This window comes from Cantharellus anzutake (genome assembly GCF_015039405.1).
Source record: "Cantharellus anzutake strain C23 chromosome Unknown EI90scaffold_32, whole genome shotgun sequence".
Classification (NCBI taxonomy): Eukaryota; Fungi; Basidiomycota; class Agaricomycetes; order Cantharellales; family Hydnaceae; genus Cantharellus; species Cantharellus anzutake.
Genome location: NW_024066982.1, coordinates 336,150 through 349,438, shown reverse-complemented (window position 1 = coordinate 349,438; position 13,289 = coordinate 336,150). Strand labels below are relative to the sequence as shown.

Below are 13,289 nucleotides of genomic sequence, written 5' to 3'. Positions count from 1 at the left end.
GAGTTTAAGAAAACCTGAAGATTGGTATGCCTGACCTAGCTGCTCTCATGGCCTTCGAAGTCCCAACTGCGCTTGTTCCTGCAGCACTTATATCTTACTTGTTTGAAGTTATTTTTCATTTGTTCGAAATGTATTCATTCCTCGCTCGGGCTTGGCCTGTTGGCACAAAACCTTCTGCACGGCCGCAGTGTGGTAAATCACCTTGGCTCACCACGTCAGTGGAAGATTATCATCAATTTTCAAGCTTCATCGCTGTCCTTTGCTTTCAACCTCGACTCCCTTACTAGGTGCTCGTCGCTTTCTCAGCGCGAAGCTTCCAATTTGGGACCAGAGAATGTCCGCTGCTTCTGAGTATATATCGGGGGATAGCCCCAAGAGGGCAAGCCTGGTTGGATCTCACGAACTGGAAGCCAAAAGCGCCAAGTGGGTGACCCTTAAAGAGATCTGTTGGCTTGATGAGGACGGAAGGGAGGTACGACGAACTGCGATGACACTTTGTTCTTTTCTTATACGTTTGATCGCGTAGAGACGATGGGAAGCTGCTGAGAGGAAAACGCGTGGCTCGGCTGGAATCGATGGTACGATCACAATTTATTGTTCATTATGGAAACCAAAGCAAATTACTTCGATTCGTCGGTTTTGATGCATAGCCGTCGCCATCATAGCCATACTGCGGCCGACCGAGACTGGAGAAGCTCTACACACAGTGATAATTGAACAGTATCGCCCCCCCGTAGGCAGCTATGTGGTCGGTAAGCAATCACAGCTGTCTCTGCCGAAATCAACACTCACTCTGCAAACGTGAAGAGGCGCCTGCTGGTAGGCATTCTGCACCCTCATCGTTGGAGAGCCTGATAACCCCTTCATTCCATGGGCCAGGTCTCATCGACGAGGATGAGGATGTCGAACAAGCTGGAATCAGGGAGCTCGAAGAGGAGACTGGCTTGAAGGCATCAGGTGTAATCTACACTTCACCACTTCAGGTCTGCGATCCAGGTAGCTTGTTCCTCAGTTCCGTGGAAATAAGGTTCCCTTGATTCTATATTCATCCTTTAGGGATGACGACGGCGAATATGAAACTCATTGTCGTGGACGTCCCTGTCCGAAGTGTCAAAGATGCCTTACCTGATCAGAAGCTCGAAGCTAGCGAGCATATCGTCCGTAGGATAGTGCCACTCGAGACCCTCAATGAAGAGCTGAAAGGTTAGTTTGTGCTCACTGAACTCCCGTGAGGTCATTAACAATAACAACATCATCCTAGCGTATGCGGAACGAGGATTTTCAGTTGATGCCCGACTTTCTCACTTTGCAATCGGTTGGGAGCTTGCAAACAAGCTGAGACAAATCCCGATGCAAACGGGACGCGGACAATGATCGACTCGGTATATTGTAAGTATGAAAGTATGTGAAAGGTGTCAGATATGCCATCGGGTACTGGGTGTGTGGTATCATAACGATGGATTAAATATAGATGGCGGGGTAGGCAGTAATCCGCATGAAAACTGTCGACTGCCGGGTATACCTTTACTGTTCGCACGACATGTGCGTAAACAATCATAAAGTCAAGAAAATGAACGCAGTACATCAGCGCAGATGTCGCCTTGAAGCAAGAGCACGGTTGCCGGAACGGTCAGTGGAGCTGTCCGTGGATTCACTGATCGGATCAGAGTGGCCTGCCGGCGCATTGAGAGGTTCGACAGTTGTGATAGTCCCCGCCACCAAATCTTCGTCTTCCGATTCGCTTCCCTCTTGCGCCTGGGGGGTAGCCGAAAGCGGGTTTGACAATGGCGAAGACGTTGAATCCCTTGCTTCCACGGTAGGACCTGGTGCTTCTTCTGGCGAGATCTTGGCAGCTAATGGAATGTGTGGGCGCTGGTGGGCCGTCGAATTCTGTAATTTTTGTGGTGATGATGTCGATGTCGTTGATCCTGACTCTAGTGGCGGCGTCTGGGAGATTGGTGGAATAGACTTCCTCGGATTCAAAATATTGTGGTGTCGTCTCGAAGACGTTACTAGGCGTACAGATGACGCCGAATGATCCGGATGCGGTCCCGTTGACTCAGTGAAATGGATGTGCTGGTTGATGGACTTCGGCTGCGAATCGACTGGTGATACATTACCGCTTTTGGGAGGGGGAACTTCAGAGACATCAAATCTTTGGGAAGTAGCCCATTCCTGCTGTGCCAGGAGGGCAGACAAGGATAACTCTCCTTCAGAGCCCCCAACGCGGGCTTTTCATGAGTCCCGCCTGACGTGACCTTCTCGACAGGTAAAGCTGCCTCATCGCCGCCCGCGATCGAACCACGGACAGCTACGGCAGATCCGTGCGAATCTCTTTTCTTCCTTTTCAGCCCAAAGGAAGGAGGGGGAGCTGCGGGAGGAGCTGTGGCGGGCGGTGATACTGGTGCGTCAGTCAGTTGGAAGCGGCGGACACCCTTCCCTGCCACATTCTCCCACTCTCTCTCGGCATGATTGTCATGGTGCAGGTCATGCCCGCTGCGAGCTCTGCTGTTCTTCCGGCTGGTTCCCGAAGTGGAACGATGGATGGAATTCGCGCTGCCTGTGCCTAATGTGGAAGCTCGCCGGCGAGCCCGCACAATTGTACCACCTACACCGAACGTTCCGCGAAGAGCATCAAGGCCCGGCTCCTCCGAAGCTTGCAGCAGGCCCTTCTCTGGATCGTCGATTTCGGGCTCGGCAACTTCTTCACGAGCTGCTTGGAGCAGTAGAGTGGTTCGTCTATCCAGACCCCGTAACTTGGTTGGCTCCACCTTTGAAATTTGAAGGAGTGTTATACCAGAGCCTTACCATACTTTGGTTGAGCATTTGGAGTACGGAATGGTGGTGAAAGCACGTACAAATGATAAGGAATGCGAACACAACGGTGAGAATAGCGGAAATAGACGCTTTCACGCCCTGGTACAGCACAATCGTTGTTATCAAAGTGCACCCAGTAAACATCACGTAGTACGTTGGGGTGACTGCGTGAATCCGCTCAGAAGAAATTACTAATTAAATCCGGAAAAATGCATTTTACCCATGGCAGTGTTGAATAATGCGAGAGCAATATTCAAATAGTAAATCTCCGTGATTAAGGTGGTTGCAACGAAAGCCATCAGGAAGTAGATGAACCAGTTCTTAAACTGCGACGGATGTTCGCGTCAGTCTGTACGCTTAAGTGACGTGTCCAGCTAGGCTCACCTGATTTTCTCCTCGTATACTTGTAACAATGCATGAGCCAAGGCCCGTTGTACAAGACACACTCAGACCTCCGATCATGGAGCAGACCGAAATATACCTGAATGCACGTTAGCAATGTAGTGTTGCGCCAAGAATAGCCGCAATCTGACCATAGCATGCTGCTTCTTCCGTAACGTGGGGCAACGAAAAATATGATGAATAGCGCAGCGACAATTATCACACTCCCAAACACGAGAAACCCAGGGGCGAGGAAGAGGTGCCTGAACTCCGTTATAGTGTTCACAGATTGCTCTTGAGGGGCATTAAGCTATGAATATGAGTAAGGACATGCCTGGAAGGAAAACGTCCAGATGATGACCCACAGCAACAATAATACTTCCCACAATGCACTGGAAGCAACCGATCCATCCGAACAGCGACAGCTTTTCCTTGAGGAATATAGATGACAATACAGCACATATGACCACCGATAACGCGCCCAGCGGTGTCTAAGGAAAGTCACCTAGCAGTGAGACTCGCTTTTGAAGAAAGTGCCGCCACACATACTACTATGATGGCCGATGTAAATGCGTAGGCACCGAAGTTCATCAGTTCGCCAATAATCATCATGCACATTCCTGTCCACCAGACAAACTTGGAGAAAAGATTCAATTGTTAGCTGATAAATGCGTTTTACCCGGCTCATTTGCTGCTCACATTCTTGAGATATGCAACTCCTTCCCCCGCAGCACCATCTCTCTGTATGATTGGAAGTGAATGAAAACAAACACATAAGGACAAAGGGCCACAACGTACTTGTGATGCTATAAGACCCCTCTTCTTGAAAACGAACGATGAGCCGATAAAAACACCCGACCCAACAGCCAAAGCCACTCCGACACTGTAAGACAGTAACGGTGAGCATAATGACACCCGCCACAACCCTGAGAAACTCACCCTCTGTACTGGGGTGGTGTAGACAAACCGCTTCCCAAGGATGAGGGATGAGGGGATGCCATAGTGGCTTGTGGAGTCGAAGGACCACAAGGCTTCTAACCCACGTTACCTGGTGGCTCTAACGCACCCGCGCAATTCATTGTACATATCTGTTGTTTCTACATTTAGTACTGCATACTGAATTGACACTCGGCACTGCCATCTATTCAACTCTGACCTCAGGCAGTCAGTAACTAAGTTGCGACATGTCGCATGGAGAGGGATTTAGGAATCACACTGGTTGAAATAGTGATGTCGACAAATCTCAATCTGAAATTTTTACAGAAATTCGGCCATTGCCGACCGTTTGCAAACCGGGCCGGTCCTGGTAAGATTTCACCTTTCATGGGGAGTATAGTGAACACTTTGGAATCTTTCGCGTTCAAGATGACTCCTGAGCATACCACATAACGATTAACACTGGGGTTATAATCTACAGAACCTAACACCTGTGGTGAGCTATGAAGGAGTGAATGATGATGTACGGCTAGCTACAGACGTCCACCGGTTTCAATATACGACCCAGCGGTTATTTATCGTTCCTAAAAACGTTGTACTCCAGTAAATTGGGTTGTTCCGCATTAAAAATCATCTGGCAAAAGAGTAATGATGCGTCAGTGGTGTTAGTTCACCAAACACTGTTAGCAGCGAGTCCACTACGGATCGTTACACATGGCAAGCCCTAGGTGCGGGCATACACCGCAGAATGTACCGTTGGCTGATTCAGATCTAATCGTGTTGCAGGAAGCGCGGGGGGGGATCGTTCTCCTTGGCGTCTTTAATCCATTGTCCAGTCCGAGGCATATTCAGTAATCGATAGAGTCTCCCTGTGGTATGGAGCACGGCAAGATACTTCCGATGCTCGATTTCCTGGCATTGGCTTTGTCAATCGCGATCCATCTCGGACCGGTGGCACTCACGTTCAGGGGGACCCCCATGATAATCTGGAGAAGAGAGTTCCCTTCTAAAAGAAGTGCCTTTGATCTCGATCTGTCCCTACGCTGTATCTCAGCCTGAAGCTGGTCATAGGCGTGGATAAAGAGCATTTGTATTCTCCGGATGTCGTGAATGCCTGCACCCGCATCCAGTTGGGTGTTTTGTGGGTCTTCGATGCACAGTCGCGGCTGTGATGGCCTATAAATCCAATGCCTTTCGCTCCTCGAAAAAGTCTTTCCCCCATCCCTCAATGATATTCCAGATTGAAGATAATTGAAGTCATAGCCAAAAAGCTGAAGGAATTCCAGCAGTAGGTTCCCCAAAGAGGATGACGGATCAGTATGTGACTTGCGCATTCCCTTGTGCGTCTAGGTGGTTCGTGAGCCTAGCCGTAACACACGAGAAGTACGTCTGACCTGAAAGAAGTATATCACCATACAGACGACAAGGTAGCTGCTTAACCCCCCTCTGTATACTTCGTTCGCATCTCTACTCCTCAAGAAGCACTTGACAATTAATGACAGCGGTTTGACACCAGGTATATCCCGTATAAAATCCCTGATGATTGATGCTGCAGCAACTCCATTCGACACGTTCACAGAAATATCGATAGAGAATTTCCCATGACGCGAAACGAACTTGAGGATAGGGATCTTGGCACTAGCGAAAATGCGAACTTCTCCCAGTGCCATGTCAGTGCTCCGCAATATATCGGCAATTCGTGTGATATTGGACCGGGGCGGACCCTCAACAGCTAGCGATTTTGATTGCACCACAAGATCGATATCCCTGGGAGAAACACGGCAATCTGAGCTTATGGGGTGAAGAGAGGACCCAACATGAGCGGAGCGGCTCACCCAGAAGGGAGATACATATCTACGGGAGTGCTTCCGAACACCAAAACTTCAGCATCAGGAATATGCCTGACAATTTCATTGCGTATCCATTCGATCACGAGATGCCGAACCTTCTGCTCTACTTTCGTTGGTGTGATGTATCGTGTAAAGGATGCAGCTTCCAGATTCAGACTAAGGGAAAAATGGGACCAGGTGTTGAATACGACGTCAGAGGAGGCACCATCGAGAGGCCAGATCATGGGCCCATGAGACTGCGTACATTTCAATTGCGGGGAGGTGAGGTTGCGGGGCTATATCTGCAGTCCAGGGAGCGAAGAGCGGGGGACGAGCAGTGTCTTGACTTATAGCCTCAGCCTTCCGCTTCGTCCCTGAAGACTGCGTATCTGAAGAGCAAGAGGGTTAGAGATTGTTGATGTGCATAAGTATCTGGTGTACGTGATTGTACCACGCAGGTCGCGGCACGCCAACCCGGGACCGAGGGTGGCATGGTTGGTGTCGCTTTGGTGTCCCAGTAGTAGGAACAAATCGTCGAAGGACGCACAGGGTTTCGCTGTCTTTAAAGCCGCCCAAGCACCTCTGACAGAAAACCCTCGGAGGAGCTTGCAGGACCCCTGCTTGGTGCGAGGCAGGTGTAAGTGGTTACTTCGAAAGTTAACTCGAAACGGCTAACCCCGCGCCCAGGGGCTCATTGTATTGGAACTCCCTTGCGCAAGTTGAAGTAGAAGTGTGCTACCAGCACTATACTCATAATCCCTCACTGAATACGTCACAGGCGCTTAGGTACATTGTGAAAAAACAACACAATAAATTCAACCAACTCCAACCGCAATATTATACACAGCTCAGGCATGACTCAAGTCAACATCGTTGGACCGTCCAAGTGAGAATGAGAAGAAAATAAGACGGCAAGAAACAGAGCTAGAACTTGGGAGAAGCCCAACTCCCGGATAATGGACAAATACCCGCCTCGTCAGGCGACGAATTCGCGTACATAGTCCGCGGAGTCCTGTGCTTCTCCCAGACCTGGGATTTGCTAGACGCGCCGGGGCAGCTTTCGACATACCAACCACAAACCTCTGCAAGCTCTGATCGGGCGCTCCCGTTCTCGGAAACGGTGGCTCGGGGGCTTGTAGGTACGGATCTCGGCTGTGAAAGAACCCCCCCCCACTTCATTAGCAAGTAGTAATCTTTGTTAAATATTTCATCCAAGTCCATGCCCTGGACAGTAATCGCCTTACTAGTCCGTATGACTGGGCAGCTATTGTGAAGAACTTAGCAGAAATGATGGGAGCATGACGTGTCTCACAATTCTTGCCAGCTACACCTTGCCATCGCTTGTATGGGCCAAAATTTCTTAAACCCTGTTGTTCTAGTCAGGAATCCAGGTGGAACAAGACAGCATACATCCTACTGCGGATCCAAAGCATAGATCGTTGATAGAGCTAGAGTCAGCTACTGTACATCTTCATCCGCTGCTGACCGTGACTGAAAGGCCCACCGATAACATGCATGTTGATGTAGCAACCCGACGTGGCGCAGTGGCAAGGATGAGCCACCAGGCACCTTATTGCCGACGTGGCACACACATTGTGACTACCCGCTCTGGTGGCGGAGTGGACTTGTTGCGCGCCACTTTGTACTCTTTTATCCTGGCTGGCCACCCGAATATGTATATAATGTCCGCGACTTGGCTAGAGCACGATATCTTACCATCGGTTTGATATCGCGCTCAGACATCCACTGCCGGCTGATAACATAACATTCTCCAGGTCTTTCTTCGTGATTGGAGTTGTCCCCCTGTTACTAATTATGCTTTCTTTGGGAAGGATAGGGCCGTACTGCTCCGCCGCGCACACATCATCCCATTCTCCATCCATTTTAAGGAGATACAACCCCCGGGGATATTTTTCTACTGATCTATGCATCATTCAGACACATGCACATCATGCGATTGAGATTTTACTGATGAAAATAGAGTTTGTCCAGCGACTCATAAACCATCCTACCAATGCCGCCGATATGCGCCCATGAGGCAACGAATAAGACACTAGCTTGGGACATTGAAGCCAAATTAGTCGATCATAAGGTGATTTTTTTAATTATCTCAAAGACGAACTACACCCCTGCTAACATGCATGACTAGAGTTAACACGCAGGAGGTGTCTCAGCCTTGGACGAATGTTGCTCGCCCAGAGAACACGGGCCCCACAGCATTACCCCTGACATCCTCGCCACCTCCAACAAAGGAGAGGAGTGCATGGGCGTACTAGGGGTGCGACGTTGTTGAAAAACCTCGAACGAGTGTGCAAAAAAGTAGGTGTTACTTTTGAAGGTACTATGATACTGATCAGCCTAACCAAGGCTTCTCTGACCAAAATGGTTCATACCGCTGTGAGTTTTTGGCTTCCTGTATTGGTGAACCTGCCGAAGGCACGTTGACTAGTTCTGTGTAATAATCAGACATAGTAGTAACTCATACACGTTGTGGGTGGAGTTTTGGTCAACTTGATAGACCCGTCACCCCATTGTGGGGCACCTGGTTAAGTGATTCGAAGGGCACAACCCGTGGGGACGATATTAATGTTGGGCCGGGCAAATGAACGGAACGTCAACGTTCCAGGTATTGCCTAATATCACTTCTTTCCCCAGTCACACGTTTGCGCAGGGTAATTCATAAGGTGTCTGGACCCGCGGCAGCGAAGTCAGGACCCATTAGTCTTAACCGAAATGTTCTGAGCATTGCTAACGAAAGGGTCTGGGGAATACATCAGTTGACACCTGTGGTTTAGATTAGGACACTGAAACAACATTTACTTGGGCTACATGCAGTCTTCACGATTTTCAAACGAGATAAAAGCCCCATGATTATCATTCATAACGACAAGAGAAGCAAACCTAAGACACCAGGACTATTTGACATCATTGTCGGTTGAGGTCAACGCAGCCTAAAGATGCGACGGTCACCGGTACGGGACGGTTTTCGTCGAGTCGGCTCCGATTAGCATGCCTGAGAAGGTGATGAAATTAGCGTCGCGAAAGGGACACAACAGCCAATGTGTACGAAATGACATGGGTCTAGAGATGGTTATGAAATCACGGAAATGAAGAAGCCGCAGGGTGTGCAGGCGTGTGCGTCCGAGGCCAATGATCTCCATCAGGTTCTGATGCTCGATCTCCAATGCGCGTTACATTGGAGAGGCGTGATCACGTAACTCTTGCAGGCTGCTATAAACAATCGCTTCAAATACAATATAGGCGATTCCTGGAGATAGAAGGCCAAGCAAGAAACAGCGTGACAGACAGAGCATCGGCTAATTTCGCTCCAGTATTTATGCAGACGGAGAAATGAAGGACAACGGGTCACTTAATGGGTCGGAAACGCTTCGTTGCATCGTAACAATCGATGTGCGCATCCATGGTTTAGATCCTCCGGTGGGCGGTGGCAGTGCACCTACGAATCAGCTATTTTTTTTGCATCCGGGTCAGCTGAGGATTAAGAGAGAGCGAGCGGACTTGCCTCCTCGTTTTTTTTTTCGCATCCTCTCAGTTACCTGATTCTCCCGCCTCAGAATCCAGTACAACTATCCTTGCATTAGTGACATGACTTCTTCATCTTCCGATCATGGTTCCGCCTCGGTTCCATTCCAAACTCAAAGTTCTTTAGGCGCCCCCACTCCCGTCAACACGCCCTTAAATCCCGCACCAATCGCATCGCGTCTCTCCCGCCCTACTATAGCTGACATTGATGAGAATGATGCAGAGGATGATGATAGGAATCCATCCCAGGCTGCTATCAATGCTCTGATGCAGCACAAGCTCACGAGTTTGATCGGAAGGAGTAGTGGATATATCGAGTCTTTGCCTGTCCCAGTCAAGCGGCGCGTAGAGGGCCTCAAAGGTGTTGCCACTGATTATGACGCAAAGCTCAAGGAATACAAGAAAGAAATGTATGAACTCGAAAAGAAAGTATGTGTTCCCAAGGTCGGCACGTTGCCTTCTATTATCGCTAATTACGCTCTCCCTCGGTTGTAGTTCCTTGCTCACATTCAGCCGCTGTATCAGCGTCGTCTGGACATAATCAGTGGTGTTGCCGAACCCACTGAGGGTGAAGTCGAGGCTGGTGAAGCTGTGACAGCCAAAGGCGACCCTGACGCCACGCCTCTGCCGAAGGATTCCGCCGATCCGAATGCAGAATCTCCAAAGGGTATTCCCGAGTTCTGGCTGACAGCTCTGAGGAACCACATTGCGTTCAGCAATTTAATTACAGATCGCGACGAGGCTGCACTCCGACATTTAACGAATATCGTACTCGAGTATCTCGAGGGGGAACGCCAGGGATATAAGATTGTATTCCACTTCTCGCCCAACGAATTCTTTGAAGATGCTACACTCACCAAGGAGTATCGCTATAAGGATGAACTTGACATCGAGGGAGACTATTTGTATGAACGTGCAGTGGGGTCGGCCATACATTGGAAGGAAGATAAGGATCTGACCCAAGAGATTGAAGTGAAAAGGCAACGAAACAAAGGTGACAATATTCTGATTATAATTTTCACCATTCCGTGTTCAATTCCCCGTAACTCTTCAGCCACAAACCGTACACGGGTAGTCCGTCGCGCCAAGCCCACCGAATCATTCTTTAACTTCTTCTCTCCTCCGGAACCGCCTACCGAAGAGGCCGAGGCTGGTATGGATGATGAAGAGTTGGAGGAAATTGAAGAGAATCTAGAGATGGACTACCAGCTAGGACAGGATTTGAAAGACCGGGTAAGTCCGGGGCACTGTGTGCCAACTGATCCAATGTATACTAACGATTTCCTATTGGCTGACAGGTCATCCCTCGTGCTGTTGATTACTTCACCGGCAAGGCGCTTGAGTGGGAAGAAGATGACGATGACTATGAGGAGGACGACGACTTTGATGATGACGACGATGATGACGATGACGATGACGAGGATGAGGAAGATGAGGACATTCCAGCACCTCGCCGCCGTGCAGCCAAGGATGGAAAAGATACAGTCGATCCTGAGGAATGTAAACAGCAATAATCAGCCCTTTGTTACTGTCGTTGGGTGCCACTATTGCGTTATGCGGTGATTGTGCTGCACCCTCATTCATTCAATGTCAAGTTTACATAGCTAGGTTAAGAGTAATCGTCGTTGCTATATTTTCAACCGTTTTCTTTACACATTACTCTACTTTTTGGTTCAAACAAGCCATTTCGATTTTATCGTGCTTATCCGTTCGCCTTTATAGCATGGGTTTTCCGACCCAGCACCGTTCGCTTTATATTTTAATGAGTTTCAGGGCTGGGCTTGGGACAACTTAACAGTTGCTGTTGAGTTCCCGCCGAATCAGAAAGAGAAACGTAGTGTTAGCAACTGATCTGGAATGTTGAGCTCGACGTTTGTACAGAGTCAGCGAGGAAGTAACAAAGTAGGTGTGTGAGATACTAAGGGAGGCACGAGTGGATCAGGTGGAGGATAGAGTTGGTATCCCGCCTAAGGTGGAGGGTGATTGGGACAAGGCAGAGTTATGATCGCAGAGGTATGATCGAGGTAAGAAGCTAGTATATACATATACCATCCTAAGTGAGCATCTAAATATGGCCACGTATGAGTATCCAACAGCAGTATCACGAAAATGCAAATTAGAGGTGACTGCAGTAAGAGCAAATAATATCGAAGATAAAGGGGCGGTGTGGAACGAGTAACCCCACGATATCTCATAGAAGTCCAGTGAAGAAATTCGCAAAAGGCTCGGTTTCCTCGGCGCCCAACCTGTCGTCCGCAAGAGCTCTCCCCGAACAAGCGCATGTGATTATCGGATCATGGGTGCACGGAGGGGCTAGGGGTAGATTCATGATGTCCACGAAGTACCCTTGGTCGGCATTCTCCATTCCAGCATCATTGTCCATCCATGTGAAGCTCTGCGCATCTCTCTCTGGGGCCGGAGCGAGAGCCGTGGTAGGGTACATGTCCGGCGTTCCATCCTTCGAGATGATGTGGGCATCGTCCCAGATGAACGCACTTCCATGAATGTTGGATGGTGCAAAGATGGAGGAAGTTGAAGGGATATGTGAGCTGATAGGGACAACCATATCGGTGCCATCGTTGGCTAACATTTGGGAAGAGGCTGGAGGCGCAGTCAGAATTATGATAATGATCATCTCAGATGGATAGTTTACACACCTGATAATTGGGACTCGACAGTGGACGGAGTAAGGATGCTCGGGGACAGCTCGGGACAGTTGTTTTCAGCGGTCGTCATGGAAGAAGGGAGGGCGAAATGGATGAGTCGAAAGTCTTCGAAGGTCTTTTCGTTTTCGGTCCCTTCTGAAGAAGTTTCCGCGCCTGGCCGCGGGTGCGAGGCAAGTTTAAATCGTTCGATGCATCCTCTTTCTCGGAATCTTGACTTGTTTTAGAGTCAGATGGAACTCTGGAGGACGTTCGCCGTAATGGCATCTTTCTGGATTCACGTTTTCGTTTGCAAGCTGGACAAACGCAACTGTTTTGGCAACGCGGGCAGACCCAATTGGGATCTTTCTCATCGCATTTAAACTCGAATCTAAATCATTGGGGGTGAGAAAAAAATGCCTGAAAACAAGACAAGCCTCAGACCTTCGTTCGAGACAAAAGACGCAGTAAAATATTGCACATTGAACACATTGTATTGCATCCTCGAATTCATACGCCTTATGGCAACAATGACATGACGCGTGAGGAAGCCTTCTCAACTCCATTTGACTCATGTTCAGCCGTTTCGAGGGACCGCCATCATTTCGCTTTTCCACACGGTACTCAGCAGTGTCTTCATAGTCGCTCGAAGAATCGTCCGCGGCACCGATCTTGGAGTCGTCCAAAAGGACGCGGGGACGCTTCCTGCGGTGTCCACGTCCAGGGGCGGGGCCCTCGGGCATGTCTACCGGCTTGGAGGAGGGTGTCTCTGGGCTAGGAGTCGGCTCGGGAGCCACGGGGCTGAAAATGCTTGGCTGAGACGGAACAAGGACGTAGGCTAGTCGCTGAACGTAGCCCGGAGAGGGCAATTCGTTGGTCACTTCAATCATAACCACGCCTACGGGGTAGGGATGAAAACAACGAACGTGAGCACCACGAAGATTGCCCCGCTGATTCGGGTTGCGCACACACCTTATCGGCACCATTAACTGTGTGGGTGTTATTCAATACTCTTCCAAGTACTCTGTCTTCCGCTCAATATGTGTTGTGAAGTATCTTGGTCACTGCCTTTACGGATAAGCAGATGTAGGCAAGTTGTGAACTCAGATCGAGGGTAAAATGCACGGACAGAAGTATCAAT

At 49.3% G+C, this 13,289-nt stretch overlaps 5 protein-coding genes across 5 annotated transcripts; 2 read left to right on the top strand and 3 right to left on the bottom strand.

Moving 5' to 3' along the window:
• Positions 1-334: 334 nt before the first annotated feature.
• Positions 335-1,374, top strand: EI90DRAFT_3125418 (uncharacterized protein; the record flags this gene model as incomplete). The annotated part of the gene is made up of 6 exons (XM_039063825.1): positions 335-472; positions 527-578; positions 651-752; positions 808-996; positions 1,057-1,203; positions 1,262-1,374. 6 exons carry the CDS (start codon positions 335-337, stop codon positions 1,372-1,374), a joined length of 741 nt encoding a protein of 246 aa, XP_038914665.1.
• On the bottom strand, positions 1,360-4,428 carry EI90DRAFT_3063202 (magnesium transporter NIPA-domain-containing protein). Its single transcript, XM_039060711.1, has 11 exons — positions 4,138-4,428; positions 3,997-4,081; positions 3,898-3,939; positions 3,748-3,834; positions 3,564-3,689; positions 3,351-3,508; positions 3,202-3,298; positions 3,038-3,143; positions 2,859-2,981; positions 2,259-2,803; positions 1,360-2,205 (listed from the first exon to the last, which is right to left on the bottom strand). The coding sequence occupies exons 1-11, from the start codon at positions 4,197-4,199 to the stop codon at positions 1,585-1,587; spliced, it is 2,052 nt and encodes a 683-aa protein (XP_038914664.1). The 5' UTR covers positions 4,200-4,428; the 3' UTR covers positions 1,360-1,584.
• Positions 4,429-4,982: 554 nt separating this feature from the next.
• Positions 4,983-6,208, bottom strand: EI90DRAFT_2924578 (uncharacterized protein; the record flags this gene model as incomplete). The annotated part of the gene is made up of 3 exons (XM_039054867.1): positions 4,983-5,480; positions 5,529-5,901; positions 5,970-6,208. 3 exons carry the CDS (start codon positions 6,206-6,208, stop codon positions 4,983-4,985), a joined length of 1,110 nt encoding a protein of 369 aa, XP_038914663.1.
• A 3,160-nt stretch (positions 6,209-9,368) lies between these two features.
• On the top strand, positions 9,369-11,339 carry EI90DRAFT_3063194 (uncharacterized protein). The gene is made up of 4 exons (XM_039060710.1): positions 9,369-9,935; positions 10,002-10,500; positions 10,561-10,739; positions 10,805-11,339. Exons 1-4 carry the CDS (start codon positions 9,570-9,572, stop codon positions 11,018-11,020), a joined length of 1,260 nt encoding a protein of 419 aa, XP_038914662.1. The 5' UTR covers positions 9,369-9,569; the 3' UTR covers positions 11,021-11,339.
• EI90DRAFT_3063191 (uncharacterized protein) lies at positions 11,340-13,286 on the bottom strand. Its single transcript, XM_039060709.1, has 5 exons — positions 13,121-13,286; positions 12,593-13,046; positions 12,388-12,539; positions 12,164-12,277; positions 11,340-12,107 (listed from the first exon to the last, which is right to left on the bottom strand). The coding sequence occupies exons 2-5, from the start codon at positions 13,036-13,038 to the stop codon at positions 11,698-11,700; spliced, it is 1,122 nt and encodes a 373-aa protein (XP_038914661.1). The 5' UTR covers positions 13,039-13,046; positions 13,121-13,286; the 3' UTR covers positions 11,340-11,697.
• Between the last annotated feature and the right edge of the window lie 3 nt (positions 13,287-13,289).

Excerpts from the sequence above, each read along its gene's own strand:
- EI90DRAFT_3063202 (XM_039060711.1), bottom strand. The coding sequence starts at position 4,199 with ATGGCATCCCCTCATCCCTCATCCTTGGGAAGCGGTTTGTCTACACCA. Across the intron at positions 4,082-4,137 it reads ACACCACCCCAGTACAGAGG|TGTCGGAGTGGCTTTGGCTG; the intron begins GTGAGTTTCTCA and ends ACTGTCTTACAG. Across the intron at positions 2,206-2,258 it reads CAGCTTTACCTGTCGAGAAG|TTATCCTTGTCTGCCCTCCT; the intron begins GTCACGTCAGGC and ends TCTGAAGGAGAG.
- EI90DRAFT_3063194 (XM_039060710.1), top strand. The coding sequence starts at position 9,570 with ATGACTTCTTCATCTTCCGATCATGGTTCCGCCTCGGTTCCATTCCAA. Across the intron at positions 9,936-10,001 it reads TGTATGAACTCGAAAAGAAA|TTCCTTGCTCACATTCAGCC; the intron begins GTATGTGTTCCC and ends CCTCGGTTGTAG. Across the intron at positions 10,501-10,560 it reads GAAAAGGCAACGAAACAAAG|CCACAAACCGTACACGGGTA; the intron begins GTGACAATATTC and ends GTAACTCTTCAG.
- EI90DRAFT_3063191 (XM_039060709.1), bottom strand. The coding sequence starts at position 13,038 with ATGATTGAAGTGACCAACGAATTGCCCTCTCCGGGCTACGTTCAGCGA. Across the intron at positions 12,540-12,592 it reads GTCTTTTGTCTCGAACGAAG|ATTCGAGTTTAAATGCGATG; the intron begins GTCTGAGGCTTG and ends CCAATGATTTAG. Across the intron at positions 12,278-12,387 it reads TCCATCTGACTCTAAAACAA|ACTTTCGACTCATCCATTTC; the intron begins GTCAAGATTCCG and ends AGACCTTCGAAG.